The sequence below is a fragment of the Phocoena sinus genome, chromosome 1 (assembly GCF_008692025.1).
Source record: "Phocoena sinus isolate mPhoSin1 chromosome 1, mPhoSin1.pri, whole genome shotgun sequence".
Taxonomy (NCBI): domain Eukaryota; kingdom Metazoa; phylum Chordata; class Mammalia; order Artiodactyla; family Phocoenidae; genus Phocoena; species Phocoena sinus.
The window spans coordinates 35,918,168-35,931,676 of NC_045763.1; the positions used below are offsets into that span (position 1 = coordinate 35,918,168).

Genomic DNA, 13,509 nt, shown 5'->3' on the forward strand with positions numbered 1-13,509 from the left:
AGCCAGCTACAGCACCTGAACGTGTATGTCACTGTGGTCGGGTCTGTGTGGGGTCCAGCGAGTGTGTCTCGGGGTGTCTGGGATCCCTGCAGCTGTCCCAGTGGCAGACCGTGAGCCCACAGGCTGTCTGGTCACGTGGCCACAGTGGGCCACTGTCTGTGAGGCTGTATGTGATAAGGGGGCCGTGTGTGTGTGGCTGGTTGGGATCGTGGCATTGAGACAGTGAGCACATGTGATGACATGTGATGGTCTTCTGAGGCTGTCCATGTCACACGGGACTGTGTGAATGTGCCATGTGTGACCCGACGTTCATAGATTCATTCCGTGAGCACCTGCCATGCTCCTGTTAGGGGCCCACGCACACTGCAGGGCCAGCAGCACAACCCTGACACAGCCTCTGCCCAAGGCGGTCCTAGTCTGGTGGGGAAGACAGATATTAAACCCACAGCTATCCAATGAGCTTTTCATTATCTTTGTGTGAAGTGCTGCAGAGGAGACAGCGGAGAGGTGATGTGACAGGAACGTCATCTGATGTGAAGGGTCGAGGAGGGCTTCCTTGGGTGACCCAGAAGCCCCATGCAGGGGGTCAGCAGGTGCAAAAGACCAAGAAGCAGGAAGGCACTTGGTTGTGGTCAGGGACGAGCAACTGGCCAATGTGGCTGGAGCAGCCGCCGGACCACAGCATTCAGGGCCTCGGGGACACAGGACAGGCAGGAGGGCTGCCTGCCTACCGCGTGCAAACGCACGGGCCAGCCCGACAGGACACCGGAGACCAGTGAAGAGGTGGTGAATCAGTCTAGGCAAGAGACGACGGCTCGGGCGAGGTGACGGGGTGGATCTGAAAGCTCTCTGGGATGCCGCTGGCCAGACTTGGGGCTGGGTTAGGTGTGGGGGACTGAGAGAGAGGGACACGTGGGGTGAAGCCTTGTACGTGGTGTGGAGACTTGGGAGGAGAGCGGTGCCGCTCCCTAGGACGGGAAACGGGACAGAAGCAGGTGCGAGGGGCGCACCTGGTTCTAAGCCCCCCAAGCTCAGGCTGCTGTGTGCCCTCCAGGTGCTGATGCTTGGCAGGCTGCTGGAGTCCTGGCCCGGGGCTGGAGGGGGACTGTGGGAAGGAGGACCAGAGGTGGGAGGAAATCCAGGAGAGGGGGGTCTTGGAGGCTGGAAGAAGAGGGTTTCCAAGAAGGAGACCAGATGCTGCTGCTGAGCGATCAGGGCCAGAGGGACGCAGGCGTGTCCTCTAGGTCTAGGAGTGTGGAGGGTGGACCTGGCATGAGGGGCCGAAGCTGACTGGAGTTCCACGAAGCGTGTATGAGGGCTGAGGAAGTAGAGACAGAGAGCTTAGCTGGGGGGAGGGAACACTGTGGCCGGTGCAGTCAGTGGGGGGAAGCTCTGGGGCTGAGGATGGGATGCGTCTTTTAAGATGGGGAAATCTTGAGCGTATTTAAATGCTCTTGGGAATGTGTCAACGAGGAGAAGTAAGAAATATGGAAAAGAGAGAGACAGTTGGAGGCTCGGGGTGGGGAAGAGGGCAGAGCACGGGCGATGGGAGAGATTGGCCTTGGACGGGAGGGCACCCCTCTCCCTTCCCAGGGGAGGGAAGGGGAGACTCGGAGCCGAGGCAGGCTGGTGGGTTTGGTAGCAAGAGACGGAGGAGCTGCTGTTGGGAGGCTAAGGTTTTCTCTGCAAAGTAGGAGATGGGGTCACTTGCTGAGACGAAGGGAGGCGACAGGAGCTGGAGGTTTGAGGAGCGTGGAGGAGGTGGAAGGTACTTTGTATTAAGTGGCAGAGGGAGCCGGGCAGAGAGCAGAGACCGGCCGGCAGCATGGACGGCCCGGGGGAGGCCATGGGGTGCTCACAGAGTGCCAACCTGCCTTGGTGGCTTTTTCTACCCACCCCCATGCTACCTTGGAGGAGATGGGGGGTGGGTTCATTCAGAGCTTGGGACGGGCTGGGCAGGAGCTCAGAGAGGGGAATTTGGGGTGTTGGTAAGAGTGGTGAGGTTCTAAGCTGAGTATCGAGGGCAGTAAGGAGGTAGGTCAATGGATGAGGTCCCCGGGGGGGAAGAGCAGGTGCAGTGCTGGGGGCCCTGAGCAGCTGAGCTGGGCCAAGAGGTGAGGGCCTGCGAGGGGGTATCGGAGGCCACAGTTTTAGAGAGAGTGGCCGCATCTGGGGCAGGACCACAGCAGCGCAGGGGAGGAGAAAGCTCTGAAGATGAGGGGCTTGGGAGCCAGTGGATCGAGGGGCTGCTGGAGTCACCTGAGCAGGAGGCGGTGGCAGAACTCGAGATGAGAAAGCCCGGGTGATGGCAGCAGAGTCCTCAGTGGGCATAGGAGCCGGAAACATCACTGGGAACGAGGAGGGCACAGACCCACCTCCTGACACGCAAGGAGCCTGATGAGTGAGAGCCCCTCCAATGGGCACTTTCCCTTCAAACTGCCTGGGGGCCTCCAGTCTCTGTGGTTTCCTGTGGCTCAGCCGCAGACACCCTGTCGAGGCAGCCTCGCACCAGAAGAGTCATCAGGTCACTTGTCCCGGGAAGAGCGAGAGCTGTGAGCACAGCAGCTGGGGAGGGTCTCCGTGTGTGGTTGTGGGTGTGACCAGGAGTGAGGGTGGCGTGGCCCCGTGCTTGTGTGTGTCTGATGCCCTGTGCGTTGTGTGTGAGACAGTGTATGTGTGTGAGGTGCCGTGTGTGTGTGTGTGTGTGTGTGTGTGTGTGTGTGTGTGTGTGAGAGAGAGAGAGAGAGAGAGAGAGAGAGAGAAGAGCCTATGGTCCGGAGGGAGCCGGGCTGTCTGGCGGCAGTGGCGGTGGTAGCCTGCCTGGAGGGGCCCTGGGATAGCCATGACGCACCTGGGGAGTAGCCTGCCTGGGTGAGTTTCCCGTCCTCTGTGACTGGTCGCCATGTCTCTGACCCCCACCCTCCATCTGCCTGCTTCACCCCATTTGTCTTCCCCAGCCCCCTCCGCCCCTCCCCAGAAGGTGACGTGCGTGAGCGTGGGCTCCACCACGGTCCGGGTAAGTTGGGTCCCACCGCCAGCCGACAGCCGCAATGGCGTCATCACCCAGTACTCGGTGGCCTACGAGGCGGTGGACGGCGAGGACCGCGAGCGGCACGTGGTGGGCGGCATCGGCCGCGAGCACTCCAGCTGGGACCTGGTGGGCCTGGAGAAGTGGACGGAGTACCGGGTGTGGGTGCGGGCGCACACGGATGTGGGCCCCGGCCCCGAGAGCAGCCCGGTGCTGGTGCGCACCGACGAGGACGGTAGGCAGCGCCGAGGGCAGGCGGGGGCGGGGGCCGCCGTGCCGCTGGACCCCCGCGCCGGGCTCCCAGGGCCTTGGCCTCCCGGAAGCCCAGAAGGACTTGCTGTCTTCCCAGTGCAGGCTTAATGGCCCCAGCTAGGGAGGTGTAGCTTGTGGGACAACCTGTGCCCAAATCCCAGCTGCGGGGCTTCCTCAAGGCAGCTGGAGCCTTAAAAGGCTAAGGCCGAAGAGGCAGCCCACCCAAGATTTGAAAGGAGGAGGACTGGGGAGGCTAGTAGAATCACTCAGGAGAGTCACTGAGGCTCTGCCTCTCTAGACGTTGGCGTGATGTGGGGCCCAGGAGATAGTCCAGGTTGTGCTGACTTGGGGTGGTCGAAGGCCTGGTGCCCCGCCTCCACCTGTTCCCCACCTCTGCCCTCCCCACCAAGTGAGGCAGCCCTGGGCCAGAGGGGTCGCAGGGTCCCGGGCTCTTCCCCATGCCAGGCAGAGGGAGCCCTCCATGTTCCTCTCCAGGGCAGACAGTCTAAGGAAACCGCATCAGGGCCTTTCCTGGGGCAGTGGGGTGCGAAGGCAAGGCCCTGGAGCATGCTGTGCCCGGATCCATACCACGTACCTAACTTCCTTCTCCACCTGGTCCCCAGTGCCCAGCGGGCCGCCACGGAAGGTGGAGGTGGAGCCGCTGAACTCCACTGCCGTGCGCGTCTCCTGGAAGCTGCCCGTCCCCAGCAAGCAGCACGGTCAGATCCGCGGCTACCAGGTCACCTATGTGCGGCTAGAGAATGGCGAGCCCCGCGGCCCACCCATCATCCAGGACGTCATGCTGGCCGAGGCCCAGGTGTGACACCGGGAGGTGGGCGGGTGGGCGAGACCAGAATATTCCACTCGCTCTTTGGAACCCAGGTTTGCTCCCCTCCCCTACCTGCCCTCAGAGGGACTGTGACACCAAGACACCCTGCTGTTATTGGGCTAGGAAAGCGCTGAGACCAGGAGGTTAGGGCCAGGTGCCCGGAACACTCCCTCCTCTTGTCTTAGGTCTGCCTGAGCTGTGCCAGTCCGGGCTCGGCCAGCCCCATCTGCCCTGGTGACAGTCCCAGCCTGGCAGCCACTGCTGTGGCTCAGCCACCAGCACTAGCAGTGAGGAGGACTGTCTGCACAGACCCAGGCCTCAGCCCCCTCCAGCCCTCCTTTGTGGTTTTCGGAAAGTGCATTCGCCGTCGGGCTGGGCTGTCGAGATGTACTTTCCTCCTCGGCAGCCCTCCTCCCCCAGCCGGGTGGTCATCTCCCCCGACTTGGCCCGTGGCATTGCAGAGTTCTGTGAATGGCTGGGCTGGGGTGTTGCTCTGTGGCTGGTACGCAGGGGGATGGCACAGCCCCTGATGTTTGCTCTCGAGGGCTGGGCCTGCGCCCAGTGGCACACCTCACTCTGTGCCCTTTGTCCTCAGAGGAGGAGGATTTTGCCCGTGAGCTTGGGGTGAAGTCCCTGGGCTATTCTCAGCACTGGTTGGCTACCCAGATGGAAAACCTGGGGTACTGGGAGGTTAGGCGAGGGGGCCTGAATTTCCCAGTAAGGGGTGGCTGAGCTCAGATAAGAAGCCTGGTCTCAGGATTCCTGGGAAAGGGCTGTAATTGCTACCACGAGTTACCACCCAAAATATTCTGCCGAAGATTCACAATACCTGGTGTGTCTGTGCTCAAGGGCTTTCCATCCAGAATCGGGGCCGTGGCGGGGTAGAGCCCGATTCCCCCGCCTGTCCAGGATAGGTGCAAGCACGTATCCTGTGTTCTACATGCTGCGCTTAGAGGTGAACTTACCCACAGGCAGACGAGGGCCTTTGTCTCTCCGGCTGGACTCAGCCCACTGCCCAGAGGGTGCCCTCTTCCTCCTCTGGCCTGCCTGGTGCTGAGGGAATGGGGTGGAGGAAGTGGGCTTTTGGACCCTCCTGCATTCCTGGGGCAGGCTGAGGGCTCTTCCTGGAGTCTCAGTAGACACACCCACCCAGAAACATCCTGGGAATGAGCTCCTTCTGGCCCCTCCTGCCCCAGGGGGCCAGCAGCACAGCTGCAGCCAGTGGGGTTCCAAAGAAGCCACTTCACTTCGGGTGCCCCCTTCTGGTCCTAAGTGGTTTGGAGGGAGCTGGGCCATAGGATGAGGGACACTGTCCTCTTGGCCACAAACAACCTGTGACAGGAGGTAAACACGAGCCCGGGCTCTAGGGAAGCCGAGTGAAGGCGGAGGGCCTGCCCTTGCAGCTCCGCCGGGAGTGGACTGTTCTGCTCCAAGCTAGGAGAAGAGCAGATGGGGCCCGGTCCCCAGCCTGGCCACAGGGCCCAGCTGTCCCCCGAGCACCTGGTCAAGGACACCACGGCCTGTCCTTCCCCACAGCACCATCTGCTCAGTCCAGGCCCTGTCAGTTCTGAAAGAACCGTGGGGGGCGTGCCTCCACCGCTGTGTGGCCAGACCTGTCTCCTGTCATGTGTGTCTCCATCTCAAGCTTGTCTGTTTTTCCAGGTCTCTGACTCCACCTCCCGTCTCCTTTTTTATTTTAATACAACTTTATTGGAGTTTAGTTGCTTCACAACGCTGTGTTAGTTTCTGTTGTACAACAGAGTGAGTCAGCCATATGCGTACAGATATCTCCATATCCCCTCCCTCTTGAGCCTCCCTCTCACCCTCCCTATCCCACCCCTCTAGGTGGACACAAAGCACCGAGCTGATCTCCCTGTGCTATGCGGCTGCTTCCCATTAGCTATCTGTTTTACATTTGGTAGTGTGTGTATGTCCATGCCACTCTCACTTCACCCCAGGTCCCCCTTCCCCCCAACCCCGTGTCCTCAAGTCCATTATTTATGTCTACGTCTTTATTCCTGCCCTGCCACTAGGTTCATCAGTACCTTTTTTTTTTTTTTTAGATTCCATATATATGCATTAGCATATGGTATTTGTTTTTCTCTTTCTGACTTACTTCACTCTGTATGACAGACTCTAGGTCCATCCACCTCACTACAGATAACTCAATTTCGTTGCTTTTTATGGCTGAGTAATACTCCATTGTGTGTATGTACCACATCTTCTTTATCCATTCATTTTGTCCCTTTCCCATGGTCTGTTTTTCCTTCCTCTCTCTGTTTCTCTCTCTCCCTCTCCCTGAGAGTGTTTTTGTCTGTCTCGTTCTCTTCTCTTTCCTGTCCTCTAATCCCTTCCATCCTCTCTCCCTCTGTTTTGCTTCAGCCTCTGTCTTTCCGTTCTTCTCTCTCACTCTCCTCCTCGTGAGCACCTCCATTCCCAGGCCTGGCTTGGACATGGCAGGATACCCCAGGCAAGGAACCTAGAGCAGCGCTGGGCCCAGCCACACCCTAGAAAGTGGCCGTGGCCAGGAGGGACAGTTGATGGCCTCCTCCCATACTTGTCCCACACTGCTCGCAAGGACTTTACAAGAGAGCTTCCCAGAACAGAGGCACTGGGGCCATTGGACAGAGACCAGACCAGCACTGCGAGGGTCGCTGGGCCGGAGGACCCCATGGCACGTCTATCCTGGGGATGGCATGGACCATCTCCCTGTGCTGTGCTGGACAGCTGCCAGCCGCCAGCCCTCCAGTGCCACAGAACCTCCCTCCCTCTACCTGTCCAGCTAGTAAACCTACATGCACCATGGCCTGAAGAAGAATTTACCAAGAATGAGCAGCAGTGCCAGCCCAGAAATATGCCTTCCTACCTTGATTTTCAAGCATCCCAGGAAGGAACAGGGGTCTGAGGGCTTCCCCTTTGCCTGTGGGGCAGGGTCCAGGCTCTGAGCTTGGCCCTCACGGCCCTTACCATCTTGCTGGCCATCCTGCCTGGGCCCCTTCCAGCCACGGTATAGCTCCTGCTGTTCCTAGGGCAACCCTCCTTGCCTAGGGCCACTGGTAATCTGTCTTCCCAACTGGGATACTTTTGAGAGTGAGAGGAGACATTGTGAATAATCATACCAGGTTGGCAAGCCTAGGCCAGGACTGGCCCCGGCAAAACAGATGTACTGCCCTCGGCGTCTTCTCTCCCCTCTGCCTGAGCTGTGGAGCCCACCCCTCAAGTCTGGCAGCCTTTCCCTCGAAGTACCTCCAGGTGGCGCCCTACGACCCCTCAGTGTCAGGGAGCCCTCTCGCTCTGGCCCTCCGCTCTCCAGGTCTCACCTCCTCAGCCCTGGTGCCCACAGTTGGGCCCACACACATTTGGGCTCGTGGGGCAGGGGCTGGGATCCTTGAATGGGGAGTGGTCCTGGGTTGCCACCCCCCAGGGCACTTCAGAGGCCCGTGCCCGCCATCTGCCCTCCCTGGCCAGGCCCCATCAGAGCCAGAGTCCTTCACATCCTGTCTCCCTTTCTCTCCCTCTCCCGCGGTCAGTGGCGGCCAGAGGAGTCCGAGGACTATGTAAGTAAGAGGTGTGCGAGCGCGGGCAAGACCTGGGTCAGGCTGGGCTCGTGGGACACTCCCCCTCCCCCGCCTTTCCTCCCAGCCTGAGCCGCCGAGCTCCACAGGGCACCAGCCACGTCCAGAGAAAACTGGCGCTTAGGCACGAGCCCCGAGCTGAGCAGTGATTGGCATATCCTCTAATCCTTACTTCTCACCTGTCGAGCGGCAATTTCAGGCCTGTGTTCAAGATCGACCAGGGCCTGGCCCCTGCTCTAGCCAGATGGAGATGGAGTTAAATCCGATCCCGATCGTTAGGCCTTATTGATCCCTGGAGTGAAAAATCACCTGCTCCAGGCCCAGGCTGGGAAGGGAGTCTGGGGGCTGGGTTCCAGCATCGGTGTCTTCCGGAGCCCCAGCCCTGGGAGACCCTCCAGCCAGGGCAGGAGGGGACCTGCGAGAGGTTGGTGGCAGCTGCGGTGGCCCCACCCGAGGCTCAGAGCTGGAGGGACACCAGGGTTGGTGGTGACAGCTCTGTTCCCACTGCGTGGCGCTCCCCTCCCTTTTCCCCACTTTTCCCTCTGTGTGGTGTGGCTTGGCCTCCCGTGGTGTTTCTCGGCATGTCCAGAAATGATGCCTTGGCTGGAGATGGGCGTGTGGGCAAGGCCTGCCAAGGCAGGGGGACGCTGCCCTGGCTGACTTCTCAGGCATTGCTGGGGGCAGTGTGCTGCCCAGGGTGGGGTTTCCCTGTCCTCCTCGTCTCCCCTCCCTGGCTCAGGAAGCATTGCAGGGCGTAAGGTGCTCACAGAGCCAGTGCCTAGAGGGGAACAGGAGGGGTCCCGACTTGGTCCTGCAGGGTGGCACCCCGGCCCACCCCTCCAACTCGCTCTGTGGTGTGCGTGCACACGCGTTAGTATCTACAGGTGGCCCTCCGCCTGCTGGTGCAGGAGGAGCTGTAGGCTGCATGCATGTGTGTGCCGAGAGCCACGCAAGGTGCTCTGTGCATGCGCGGCTGTGTGCTCTGTGCGGCACACGCGCCCAGACCTCACGAGGTGTCATTCATGGTACAATGGAGCGAAGGAACAGTGTGGTACTTTGTTCTTGTCTGAAAGGAAGAATGAGCGGACTGTCTGCCTTAGGCTTGGTGCTCCCGGCATGGGCTGGGTCCTCCTGGGCACACATCCACCTGCCTGTCCTGCCTTCTGCAGAGTCCAGCAGCTCACAGCCCCCTCTCCGGGGACCTCTGGCCCTGTGTGCCCTGGGGGGCCCCGCCGGCTAACGTCCTGAGGTGGCTGGCCTGCTCTGGTCCCTCCTTGCTCTCCCGTGATGGGAATGGGCCCTTCCTCCTGCCTTAGGAAACCACCATCAGCGGCCTGACCCCGGAGACCACCTACTCCATTACCGTCGCCGCCTACACCACCAAGGGGGACGGTGCCCGCAGCAAGCCCAAAATTGTCACGACCACGGGAGCAGGTGAGTGAGGGGTCGGGGACGGAGCTGAGGGGGGGCCAAGGGGGGGGGGCAGGGCCAGAGCCCAGTGCGTGGTTGTTCAGTCCCAGGCCGGCCCACCATGATGGTCAGCACCACGGCCATGAACACCGCGCTGCTCCAGTGGCACCCACCCAAGGAGCTGCCTGGGGAGCTGCTGGGCTACCGGCTGCAGTACCACCGGGCCGACGAGGCGCGGCCCAACACCATCGATTTTGGCAAGGACGACCAGCACTTTACGGTCACTGGCCTGCACAGAGGGGCCACCTACATCTTCCGGCTTGCTGCCAAGAACCGGGCCGGCCCAGGCGAGGAGTTCGAGAAGGAGATCACGACCCCCGAGGATGCTCCCAGCGGTTTCCCCCAAAACCTGCGCGTGGTAGGGCTGACCACATCTACCACGGAACTGACCTGGGAGCCCCCGGTGCTGGCGGAGAGGAACGGGCGCATCACCAACTATACCGTGGTGTACCGTGACATCAACAGCCAGCAGGAGCTGCACAACATCACTGCCGACACCCACCTGACGCTCTCCGGCCTCAAGCCAGACACCACTTACGACGTCAAGGTCCGTGCACGCACCAGCAAAGGCGCCGGCCCGCTCAGCCCCAGCATCCAGTCCCGGACCATGCCCGTGGAGCAAGGTGTGTGCTGCGCGCACGTGGCTGCGCCTGGGGACCTCTGCTCTCCTTGACCCACTGACCTCTGGCAACTGTGATCCACCAACCTCTGGTGTGTGACACTCCAGTCTCTCATGTCCATGACCACTAACCTCTAGTGAAGGGGTGCCACGTTCTCGGTGTGTGACCCCTGACCTCTGCTGTCCTTGACCTACTGACCTCTGCTGCGTGACTCTCCAGTCTCTCGTGACCTTGACCCACTGATATCTTTTGACTGCATCACCACTCTTGGGTATGCAACACTAATCTCCTGGGGCCATGACCCCCTGACCTCTAGTGACCACAGCCCACTGTGCTCTGGTGTGCGGCCTTGTGCTTCTGACTGAGTCCCACTGACCTGTGGTCACTGACCTGGTGTCTGTAAGCTCCAGCTTCACCCAAGCACTTCTGGAGATCCTGCCCACGGGTCCTGTGGCGTCTGCCCCGCTCGGTACTCACTGCGAGGAAGAGCCGGGGCTGGGAGCTGAACTGTGTGCGGTTGAAGCTGGCGGGAGTGGGGGGTGCCTGGTCCTCTGCAGCCTTTCCTAACCCCCTGGGCCCCCGCGCGGTGTCTCTTCTTGGCCAGGAAACCTTGAGGTCCATCCACCCCAGCTACACAGCCAGAGCTGACTCCCTCCTTATATCCCAACAGTGTTTGCCAAGAACTTCCGTGTGGAGGCTGCAATGAAGACATCTGTGCTGCTCAGCTGGGAGGTCCCTGACTCCTACAAGTCAGCTGTACCCTTCAAGGTGGGTGAAGTCAGCCGCACCTGGCACACACACACTGCTGCAGTCCCTCGTCGCAGTCCCGGCCTCTGCGCGTGTGTTTGTCATGCCGGATCCCGGTGGGGCGTGGGTGCGTGCTCTGCCCCGCAGGCCCGTGATGGGAAGCCTCACTCAGACGTGCCGCCTGCCCCCGTCCCGCGCAGATTCTGTACAACGGGCAGAGCGTGGAGGTGGATGGGCACTCGATGCGCAAGCTGGTTGCAGACCTGCAGCCGAACACAGAGTACTCGTTCGTGCTGACGAACCGTGGCAGCAGTGCGGGGGGCCTGCAGCACCTCGTGTCCATTCGCACAGCCCCCGACCTCCTGCCGCACAAGCCGCTGCCTGCCTCTGCCTACACAGCGGACGGCCGCTTCACTCTCTCCATGCCCCACGTGCAGGACCCCTCGCTCGTCAGGTGTGCGGACGAGGCCTCGGGGGGAGGGCAGGGCTGGCCATGCGAGCGCAGGCGATGACGGTCCCGATTCCCACCTCTGCCCGCCCAGGTGGTTCTACATCATGGTGGTGCCCATTGACCGTGTAGGAGGGAGTGTGCTGGCACCGCGATGGAGCACGCCCGAGGAGCTGGAGCTGGACGAGGTGCCTGGGGACCAGAAAGGGTAGCACTGATGACAGTCCCATTGAGGTTATTGGCTGTGGCCCCAGGGACCACGCCCCCCCCCCCCCCCCCCCCAAACTGGAGTCACTCTCTGATTGGCAGCCTGCCCTCATCTCTAGGGAGACAGATGCTGAGCTGGGCGCTTTCAGAGAACTCCTGGAGGGCTTACAGAGACTTCCCCCAAAGGGGTTTGAGGAGGATCCCCTGGGGTGGGAAGTGGCAGAGACATCTCTCAGATCTAGAGAATCCTGGGCCCTGTAGGCGTCGGGGTCCGCAGGGTCTGGAGGCCGCAGAGGGGCTAGAGTGGAGCCCCAGCATGTTTGGAATCTGCCGTCCTCTTCTCGCAGTGGTGTGCAGCCAGCCCTCTCAGGTTAGGCTGGGGCAGGTTACCCAGAGGGCCCCTTCTTATCAGGCTGGCTAGGAGGAGGGGCATTGCCTTGTCTGGCATTCAGCATGATTCTCCGAGGACTCTGAGTCCTTGAGCCCCTTACGTGGAAGGTGAGCCTAACCTCATCCCAGGGGGCGTATGTCCCAGGCCCCGGGCCCAGGAGCATGTGCTCCAAGGCCCCTGCGTGACTCCCGTCCTCTGCTCTGTCAGCTTCTGGAGGCCATCGAGCAGGGCGGTGGGGAGCTGCGGCAGCGGCGGCAGGCAGAGCGGCTGAAGCCATACGTGGCCGCTCAGGTGGACGTGCTCCCTGAGACTTTCACCCTGGGGGACAAGAAGAGCTACCGGGGCTTCTACAACCGGCCGCTGTCTCCAGACCTGAGCTACCAGTGCTTTGTGCTTGCCTCCCTGAAGGAACCCGTGGACCAGGTCTGCCTAAGGCCCAAGCCCTGACCACACACACCCCAGGCCAGTCTCAAACACCCCAGGGGCCCCATGCCTGCACTGGGGTCTCAAGGCCCTAACCCCTAAGACCCAGAACGCCAGACCCAACCTAGCCCTAGGGACCCAGTCAGCTGACCAGGCCCAGGTCAGCCTCTTAGTTCTGGGAGACCAGGCCCAGAGCCCATTCTCCAGGTTGGCGGGGCAGAGGGTGGGAGATCTCACCCGGGCTCACCACCTGTGCTGTTCCTCCACTGGGCCACAGAAGCGCTATGCCTCCAGCCCCTACTCCGACGAGATCGTGGTCCAGGTGACACCAGCCCAGCAGCAGGAGGAGCCCGAGATGCTGTGGGTGACGGGCCCCGTCCTGGCAGTCATCCTCATCATTCTCATTGTCATCGCCATTCTCCTGTTCAAGAGGTGAGTGCTCTGGTGGACGGCCACCTGCCCTCGGACTCTCAGGCGCTCCCTGGCCGGGTGCATACAGGCCTGGGGCAGCCACACTGGCCTGCGCCCCAGGGCGCACCCCTGGGCTCGGTGGGAAGCCAGGAGAGCAGAAGCAGTGCGTGTGCACACCCATGGGTGTGGCCCAGGTGCGATGAGCAGCCTCAGCTTCACAGCGGGCTTGTTCACGTGCATCCCCGGGCATGTCTGTGTGTCCGTCTCTGTGTTTTCAGTGAATGTGAGCCTGTGTGTCTCTCAGCTTCAAGACACGGCCTTCTCCTGGTCTCCTCCCTTCAGCACCCCCTCTGCCACCATCCCTAGATGACTCCCTGCCTGGATCTCCTGCTCGGGCCTTGAGAGGTCCAGACCCAGCTCCAGGGCCGTGTGCCCGTGGACATTCACTTGGCAGACGTTTATTGAGTGCCTGCTGTGACCATAGCACCTGCAGCTGTCCCAGACTCAGGGTGTCTTGACCCTTCCCACAGCCCTCCCCCAGGGTCCCCATCACAGGGGACGGGCCCATCCACCAAGTTACCAACCGGAAACCTGAGTGTCACCCTCTCCCCTCCTCCCTCTCCCTCCACCCGGTCTCCCGTGAGTCCTGCCCTGGATATCACTGGACCTGCTCCCCGCTCCCCACCGTAGGCTCCCCACGAGGTAACGCACGTGCGCACGGCACGCCTCAGTCCTCTCTCGGGTAGCTGCAGTGTCCTGATCTTGGAGTCTCCCCTTCCTCTCCATCCTCCTCCCAGCCTGAAAGGTGTTTCCAAAGATTTAGTTTGTCACCCTCAGCTTAACACTTCTCAGTTTTAACTAAAGAGTTTTATAGTCCGATCTCTGTAGCCTGAGGTCCATCAAATGCCTGGTCGGTCTGGCCCCTGCCGACACCCCGACATCGTCACTGAACCAGTGCAGCTCCCGGCCAGCCCGGGCTGAGCCCCTCCGCTCTGCCGCTCTCCTTCCCCCTGCCCGGGCAACTGCCATCTCATCCTTCAAGACTACTTTCCAGGCTCTGGTGCCCACGAGGCTCTGCCGGGCCCCTCCTATACCCCTTCGCCACACT

At 61.3% G+C, this 13,509-nt stretch overlaps 1 protein-coding gene across 4 annotated transcripts in view; it reads left to right on the top strand.

The window, feature by feature from the left end:
• PTPRF (protein tyrosine phosphatase receptor type F) overlaps positions 1 to 13,509 on the top strand; it is an 86,073-nt gene that overhangs the window by 58,197 nt on the left and 14,367 nt on the right. For 2 of the 4 annotated variants that reach the window (XM_032630521.1, XM_032630530.1), the window contains 10 exons: positions 2,958 to 3,263; positions 3,904 to 4,097; positions 7,640 to 7,666; positions 9,001 to 9,118; positions 9,199 to 9,777; positions 10,445 to 10,542; positions 10,722 to 10,975; positions 11,064 to 11,157; positions 11,775 to 11,990; positions 12,268 to 12,422. In XM_032630521.1, the coding sequence (XP_032486412.1) occupies positions 2,958 to 3,263; positions 3,904 to 4,097; positions 7,640 to 7,666; positions 9,001 to 9,118; positions 9,199 to 9,777; positions 10,445 to 10,542; positions 10,722 to 10,975; positions 11,064 to 11,157; positions 11,775 to 11,990; positions 12,268 to 12,422 (2,041 nt within the window). The remainder of the gene's footprint in view (positions 1 to 2,957; positions 3,264 to 3,903; positions 4,098 to 7,639; positions 7,667 to 9,000; positions 9,119 to 9,198; positions 9,778 to 10,444; positions 10,543 to 10,721; positions 10,976 to 11,063; positions 11,158 to 11,774; positions 11,991 to 12,267; positions 12,423 to 13,509) is intronic. The other 2 variants (XM_032630539.1, XM_032630549.1) reach the window with 1 other exon arrangement.